General features: G+C 60.7%; 1 protein-coding gene across 1 annotated transcript in view; it reads right to left on the bottom strand.

Moving 5' to 3' along the window:
- The window catches only part of KNDC1 (kinase non-catalytic C-lobe domain (KIND) containing 1), a 32,869-nt gene that overhangs the window by 3,762 nt on the left and 21,064 nt on the right, over positions 1 to 8,043 (bottom strand). Inside the window, exons 17-26 of the mRNA XM_015572518.1 lie at positions 7,901 to 8,043; positions 5,278 to 5,371; positions 5,100 to 5,197; positions 4,666 to 4,886; positions 3,348 to 3,461; positions 2,500 to 2,647; positions 2,242 to 2,421; positions 1,523 to 1,726; positions 846 to 928; positions 187 to 631 (exon numbers count right to left, since the gene is read on the bottom strand). Coding sequence (XP_015428004.1) covers positions 187 to 631; positions 846 to 928; positions 1,523 to 1,726; positions 2,242 to 2,421; positions 2,500 to 2,647; positions 3,348 to 3,461; positions 4,666 to 4,886; positions 5,100 to 5,197; positions 5,278 to 5,371; positions 7,901 to 8,043 — 1,730 coding nt within the window. The remainder of the gene's footprint in view (positions 1 to 186; positions 632 to 845; positions 929 to 1,522; positions 1,727 to 2,241; positions 2,422 to 2,499; positions 2,648 to 3,347; positions 3,462 to 4,665; positions 4,887 to 5,099; positions 5,198 to 5,277; positions 5,372 to 7,900) is intronic.

An 8,043-nucleotide genomic window follows, 5' to 3' on the forward strand; every position in this document is an offset into this window, starting at 1 on the left:
GCAACTGACACGGGAAACGGCGCACTCAGCATCTTCCAGGTGTCACGGATGGTAGGGGAAGCCACCTTGGATGCCGTGATATTTATAACATCGTGAATTAGGACAAATCAGGTGAGCTCAGGTTCCCTGTTCCCCATCGGGCAGAAGTGAAGGTGGGTCAGTCTGTCACCTAATAAACTCCTAAGCTCCCAAAGGGGAAAGAAATAGAAACTGGCATTTATTAATGGGCCTTGGGGTTGCCCTGCGGGCCTTGGGGTGAGGGACACGAAGGAGTATCAGAGAAGGAAAGAAGAAACTGCAGAGGCTGTCAGTACCAGGAGCGGACATGAACTTGGCTGCACCATCTGATGGCCGGGGGCCGGGCCTGCGAACGCCCTGCCCTGGGAGACGGACAACGACGAGGCCCCTCAGGGAGGGCCGCTCGCCGTGCAGTCGGACCCCAGGCCCTGCTCTGCGCTCAGAGCTGCGGAGGCCGCTAACCTTGGAGGTATGGCTGGTCACGATCTCGGCGGCCACCCAGTTGCTGACGTCGTCTGCACTTCTTAGAAGCTGCAACAGGTACTTGTCCTGGACGTAGTTGGGCAGGAACAGGCTGCAGGTTTTGGCCGACAGAGACTCAGAGGAGCTGGCTCTGGAAGAGACACGGTGCGCGTCACGGCAAGGCAGGCGCTGGGACCTGGGCTGGGCCAGGCTGGGCTGTGTGCGGAGGGTCTGGCTCAGAGGCCATTCCTGAGACCAGCATCTCTTGACAAGAGTGTCCGCGAGACGCTTCGGTCAAGCTGCTGAGACCCTCCCGCCAACATCCACCCCAGGCCTCCGGTGGGCAGCTGCGGGTGGACACTCACTTCGGGATGGCGGCACTTTTGTCCATGACGCCCAGGGCCCGTGAGTTTAGGAAGTGGACGGGATGGCACCTCTGAAACAAGTCCTGCGGAGACAAGGACACAGGCGGTCAGGGCCCCTTTCCTGGGGACCTCAAGGCAGCGTCCTGGGGGCTGTGTGTGGAGGGGGGTCACTCTGCATTGCCTGCCCTGTGTGCTGTAGGGCTGGGCCCCTGCCCGGTTGTGATCGCGCTGGGTCGCTGTCACTGCTGTCACCTGTCGAGTGACATGGGGTACCAGGATGGTGAGGGGCCGGGCCCAGGGGGAGCAAAGGGCCTGGAGGTGCCTGAACTCCTTGGGTCCTGGGGCAGATCCAGGAGAGAGGAGGTGATATCCAAGGTGGTACCTAAGGTGGTACCCATGGCAGTCCAAAGGGCACCCTCTGGTGCTTGAGAGGGGGGAGTGTCGGGGGCACAGGAGGGTGGGCAGCAGGCCCTGTGTGCCTTGTGTGCCCAGAGCCAGAGTCCCTCCTGGGTCCCTTTTAGGGGCACCCCCCTGGCCTGTGCACCTGTTAGCCAGGCTTCTTTCACTGCGTGTCAGTGTGCCCCTGCAGCAGACATCTGTGGGGCCCGTGAGACCCTGCCGATGCCCGACCGGTGAGCCTCGTGGGACCTGCCTGCATCCAGCTGCTGGCCCCTCACCTGCTGCAGCAGCGTCAGCTGGGTGAAGAGCTGGTGGGTGCTGTACTCAGTCAGGAAGTAGGGCCCCTTCTCGCTGGTCTTGGCATAGGGGCCGCAGAAGTCCTCGAAGAAGCAGGGCTTGGGCAGGGCAGACGCGATGGTGTACTGGCGCTCCTTGTGTGGCAGTGCCAGCCCGTTGCCCCGGGGCAGCCTCCAGGGGAAGCTCTGCAGGTGGGCACAGGGGTGGGAGAGGACCCAGGCCCAGGACCCTTCAGCCTGGCTCAGCTAGAGCCAGAGCACACATCCCTCCCGCCTGCGGCCGTGTGGGCTCAAGCCCCCCTTTCCTGGTTAATTCAGCGGGTTTCCCATAGATAGAGCCACTGAAGTTTGGGGCTGTTCCCACACACTATGGAAAGGATCCCTCAGTCCCCGTGCTTGTCCCAGGGCAGGAATGACAATGCCTCCTTCCACCTGGATCTCTGGTCCAAGGACAGGAAGTGAGGTCATCTTAGTGCCCGGCCTGGCCCCTCTGCTGTCCTTGCCCAGGATGAGAGGGGACAGGAAGTGCCAGCCCCACAGGGCTGGTCCCAGGACTGGCAGCACGAAGTATGTGTGCATATGTGCCCATGTGCACAGGTATGCATATGGGCATGTGTATGTGTGCACGTCTGTGTGGGGTGCACAAGCACACTGGGAGCAGCACCTGTCCCGGGAGGCCTGCCCCTGGGAAAGACCCCCACCTTGCGGGAGATGCTGTCTTCTGAGAGCCTCTTACAGAGGGCGTTGAGGGATCTGGTAGCCTCCTCGGTCTCTTTGGGGACCTCCAGGTCTGTGCTGTGTGGGGCGCCCTCAGTCCGCCGGTCTGTGCCCACCTCCAGGAGGCCCAGCAGGTGCTCCACGGAGCTGTCCAGGGGCAGGATCTGGACAGAAGCAGAGGGGTCAAGGCTGTGTCCTGGGCGGGTGCTGGCTGCCACTCCCGAGTGCTGCCCGGTGGTCACCTGGGAGGAGATGAAGTCCTCCAGCCGCCCCAGCAGCCCGGCGTTCCTGGTGAAGTCCACGGTGTAGCAGTCTTCCACCCAGGCCTGCAGCAGGCAGAGGCTGCGCTTGTAGATCTTGGTGAAGGTCGAGGTGGGGTCCTCATGGGCCCTGGAGGCAGATGGCCAGACAAGGGTGGGGGGTGTGGAGTCTGGATGCAGCTCTGTCTTCAAGGGGGTGTTTTAGCCCCTACCCTGCCCATCTGGGGACAGGAGAGAGGCAGCAGCCGCCACATAACAGGGACCCAGGGCTCAGGTCACAGGGCAAGACCTGGCCCTCCTGCCACCCCCAGAGCCAGTGCCCGGGACACCAGGGGGCAGGAAGCCACGGGAGAGCGCTCGCTTCCCAACAGGCAGGTGGGAGCCTGGCTCCACGTGTGGAGGGAATGGGTTGGGGGGGTGTCTCCTGTGAGCCCCTCTCCCACAAGGATGGCTGAGACTGCCAGGGCTTCCAGCCTGGTGAGGGCGCACAGGGGTGTGGGGAGAGGGCTCCCAGCCAGCTCAGAGAACAGCCAGCGTGCATCTGCCCACCACCCAGCACCCCACCCCTCGGCTGTGGGTGAGCTGCAGGACCCTCCCCACTTGGGGGTTGCCTGGTCTTCCCACTTGTCCCTGTCCCCACCCTCTGCCTTCCCCCATCATCGCCCTCCAATGGCCTCTCCAGGCAAGGCCACCGTCCCCTCCTGCCCATGCTGGCTCCCTTCTCTGCGGCAGTGACCCCCTGGCGTCCTCCATCCTCCCCTTCCTGGTCGGGGTCAGCAGACGAGGGGCCTGGCGTCCACCCTGCGGTGTGCGGCCCATGGCGGGTGTACCTGGACAGGGTGCTGCTGATGCGGTCGAGGAGGAAGTGCAGGAAGTCCTGGGGTGTGCAGAAGTAGCGGAAGGTGTACAGGAACTGCTGCACGTAGCCCTCCAGGAAGGCGTCGCTGTGCAGAGGGGCCTGTCAGACCCGGCCAGGGCCTCCCGCTGCCCCTCACCTGTGCTTCAGGTGAGCGGGACGCCCGCTTCCACCCACAGCCTCGGCTAGTGGTTCTGGGGTAAATGTGTGTGTGAGCGAGTGTGCGTATGGCTGTGTGTGAGTGTGAATGTAAGGGTGATGTGAGTGTGAGCTCTGTGTGTGAGTGGCCATCACTTTTTAAGGCCCACCTATTAGTCTCCTTCTAGAACCTATTCACACACTGAGCACACACAGTCACCGCCCCAGGTGGACATCCCTGCGTTAGGAAAGAGCAAGCTGTGCCCCAGAGCTCTGCGTCATTATGGTGAAACCAGGCCGGGGAGTGTACGAGGGCCCCCACCCGCAGGGGTGCCCCAGAAAGCCTCAGTGGGCTGGGAACACGGAAGGCTCAGGCCAGGGACTAGGCAGCCACCAGCCCACTTTGTCCTGCAAAGAGGGGTCCCACTCATGGGTCTCCAAAAGCCACGCCTGGGTTAAGAGCCTGCCGAGAGGGCCGTTCCCGGGGGCCCGGTGGAACTGCAGGGCCCACGCAGGACACAGGTGCATCTATGGCCCAGGTGGGCAGAGGGGTGGAGGGGCACTGGGGGTGACATGTGACATGTGTGAGTGGGCGGAGGTTCCTCCTGCAGGGCGAGCTTATGGACCAAGCAGTTCCCGCCCACAGGTGGCAGCTGCACACATACCCCAATGAGCCTCTGAGCCCAGCCCCACCGCAGTCCCTGGGGAGCCAGGCGGTCAGCTAAGGGGTGTTTTGACTTAGTAAAGTGGATGGGATTCAGGTGTGTCTCCGAGGAGCCTGTGTGCGTTTAACCTGAGAAGCCTGCTGGGCAGCTAATCACACACTTTCCCCCAAAGCGCCTGCTGGGGCCCCCAAGACCCAGACCCAGACCCAGACCTGCTGCCGGGCGGGCCTGTGGCTCTGAGACCACTCAAGCCCGGACCCCAACAAAGGAGCACGTGGCCGCGACCACAGGTCAGCAAGCCCAGGTGAGATTCATTCTAAGTGAAAGTCGTGCAAACCCGTCTCCGATGAGGGGAGGCCAGACTTCCCCCATCTCCTCCCCCTCCGACCGGCTCGTTCCTGTTTTTTGCTTCCCTTCTCCTCTCCAAGGCCCGACAGGTGACGGGGAAACCATGCCCCCCTCTCCCCCGGCCGGGGCACGGGGCTGCACCTGGAGTAGAGGTAGGCCATGAGCCCCAGCGGCGTGCCGGCCTGCAGGACGCGGGCCTTGCGCTGCCGGCCACCCCGCGGGTGCTTGCTGACGTTGTAGAAGATGAGGGACGAGGACTCGTCCAGGGGGCTGAAGTCCAGCGTGTCGCAGGGGGCCGAGGAGATGTTCACGATCACGGGCAGGGCACAGGGCTCCAGGCCCCACCGCTCCGCGTGCACGACCTGAGGGGAGAGCGCGTTAGTGTGGTCTGGCGGAGCTGTGCCGCCAGGCGTGTGCTGGAGGGACACTGGTCCCCGGGCCCCCTGCCACTGACCCCAGGCGGCGGCACCGTGTATGGCCCCTCAAAAGTCAGGGTTTGTTCCTACGGTGGGTTTCCCAGGTGGTCACTGCGGAACACCCACGCGAGAGGGGGTGCAGCATGCAGGGCAACTCGCCTGTAGGTACTTCTTGACCAGCCCGAGGAACTGCACCTTGGACTTCATTTCTTCCAGCTGCCCCTTTAGTTTGGACAGCATCGTCTTCACCTCGGAGCCTGGGGGCCCGGCAGAGTCAGCACCCGGCGGCCCTGGCCCCGGGGGGCCCCCGTGCGACCCTGAGCACCGATGACCCTACCTTTACTCCGCTTCTCCTTCTGTAAGAGTTTCTGGTAGAACTTAAGGGTCTTCCGGTAGGTTCTCTTCTCTATCATGAGCTGCTGCTCCAGCTCCTGGGGAGGAAAGAGCTGCTGGGCCCAGGGCTGGGCCGTGCGGCCTTAGCCCCCGTGGGACTCACATTTCAGCTGGCCCCACACAAAAGGCAAGCGTGGAAAACATGCTCTGGCCCACGGCAGGTGCACTCACTGTGCGGGGGGGTGGGGGTGAGGGGGGCAGACACTGCCATGTGGGTCCTGACAAATGGACAGCACACGTGGGCCCTCAGTGCCCCACTCACCCAGCGCCCCGGCCTGTTACCCTCTCGCTCTGTTTTGGGGCAGCGAATGTGAAATGTGTCCACTAGCGGTTTTATACTTTCGTGCTTTCCTGAGGCTCCTGTTTTGAAGCCGACACAGTGGGTTCTCGAGGAGAAATGTGAAAAGGTGGCTACGGGCAGGTCTCCCCAATCCGTTACCCATGATGCAGAGGGCCCAGGAAGCTCACCTGCCTGCATTCAGGTTCCAAGAGAGACGTCTTCCCAGGTGAGCAGGAAAAAGGGAGGAACGAGGTCACTGCTGGCCACCTGCCCCACAGCCTTTCCCCAGACCACCTCCCCTCCTGCAGCCCGTCCCCACAGGGGCCGCCCGCAGAGCGACGGCAGGGCCCCGCGGGCTCCCAGGGGCTTGTCCAAGATGGCGATTCAGAGGCGGGAGGCCCAGGGGTCCCAGCCATAGGCTCACAACCCAGTGAAAATGGATGCTGCCCCAGCAGAATCTTTCATCTGAGCTGGCCTCAGTTCACTTTCTTTTTTTAAAAAAAATTTTGAGTTAATCTTCACCTGAGGATATATTTTCATTGATTTTTAGAGAGAGGGAGGGGGAGAGACAGAGAGAAACATCGCTTGGTTGCCTCCCACATGCCGGGGAGCAAGCCTGCAATGGTGGTACATGCCCTTGACCCGGAATTGAACCTGGGACCCTTCAGTCCGTGGGCCAGTGCTCTACCCACTGAGCCACGTTGGCTAGGGCCTTTTCCTCAGTTTTTAACTGGGGGGTCTGTTTTGTTGCTGAGTTTAGGAATTGTTAGGATATTCTGTATTACATTCTTATCAGGTAGATGACTTGCAAAGTTTCCGCCATCTGTGGAGCCTTTTCACTCTGTTGTAGTCATTCGATGCACAAAAGCTTTAGTTTTAATGAAGTCAGTTTATTTTTTTCTTTTGTTGCTTGTGCTTTTGGTATCATATCCAAGAAATCATGGCCCAATCCAGGTTGTGGGAGCTTCCCCCTATATTTCCTTCTAAGACAGTGGTTCTCAACCTTCCTCATGCTGCGACCCTTTAATACAGTTCCTCATGTAGTGGTGACCCCCAATTTCACTGTTACAAATTGAACATAATTAAAGCATTGTGATTAATCACAAAAACAATATGTAATTATATATGTGTTTTCCGATGGTCTTAGGCGACCTCTGTGAAAGGGTCGTTCGACCCCCAAAGGGGTCGCGGCCCACAGGTTGAGAACCGCTGCTCTAAGAGTTTTATAGTTTTAGCTCTTAGGTTAAGGTCTCTGCTTCTTTAGCTAATTCCTGTCTACAGCATGAGGTCAGGTCCAGCTTCACCCTTTTGCCAGGGACACTGTTTCCCAGCACCACTCGTTGACGACCGTCCTTTCACCGTTGGGTGCTCTTGGCCGCCTTGTCGGAGCCATTTGACTGCAGAGGTGAGATCATTTCTGGGCTCTCTGTTCTGTCCCACGGTCCCTGTCTGTCCCCACGCCAGCACCACACTGAGTTGGTTACAGCAGCCTTGCAGTGAACGTTGAAATCGGAAGTGTGAGTCCTCCAGCTTTGTTCTTTTCCATGGTTGTTTTGGTCATTCAGGGTCCCTTGAGATTCATAAGAATTCTGGGATGGGTTTTCCTCTTTCTGTAAAGAACATCACTGGGCCATCTCTTCGTTTTAACTCAGCCGCCTAGATCCATGCCAGGACCGAGGCAGGCCGGTCCCTTTCTGGCTGGGACTTAGTAATAAGCGAGCTCAGAAGTGGCAGGAGGAGGACAAGAAACACGGGCAAAGCTTAGACGGCGCTGAAGAACTGGGACACACTTTCCTGTGACTTGTGGCTTGGAGACCAGAAGTGACTGGGGCTGAGGACCACTGATGGGTTCCCTCCTGTCCACCACCCTGGGCACCATGGCAGCCCAGGCCAGGTGGACTGCCGGGGCCCAGGCTGAGCTGACCGCCACGGCAGGTGTTTCCCAAAGGGATGCTGCCCAGGGGACAAGAGCCTGGAGGGCCGATCGGCCGAGGGAGCTACACCTGCTGCAGCCAGAGCGCTGACCCGGCTCACCAGGACCAGGTGACCTCCTGCCAGCGGTAACCTGGTGGCCAGGTGCTCCGCTAACAAGGACACAAAAGCCATTTCCTCTAACAAAATGTGGAGGACGCGTGAAGATGAGCATGGGAGGGCGCAGTGCTCCAGCTGGCGTGGGGTCACAGGGGGTGAGTGGGGCGCTGGGAGTGGTCACCTGAGAGAAGAACTCTTGCTTGGACTCAGCCCCCCGCTCCCCCAACCTGGGTGTGGATGGAGGCCCCGCACTCACCGGGCTTGAGGTGTCGGGGGCCCCACCGGCCTTCTGCCCCTCCAGCTCCTTCACGTAGTTGTGGACGTCGGTGCCAAAGCAGTCGGCCTCGTAGAAGGCGCTGCTCCAGCCGGGGCTGCAGCTCTGGAACTCGGCCACGCCCG

This window comes from Myotis davidii, unplaced genomic scaffold (genome assembly GCF_000327345.1).
Source record: "Myotis davidii unplaced genomic scaffold, ASM32734v1 scaffold72, whole genome shotgun sequence".
NCBI classification, from domain to species: domain Eukaryota; kingdom Metazoa; phylum Chordata; class Mammalia; order Chiroptera; family Vespertilionidae; genus Myotis; species Myotis davidii.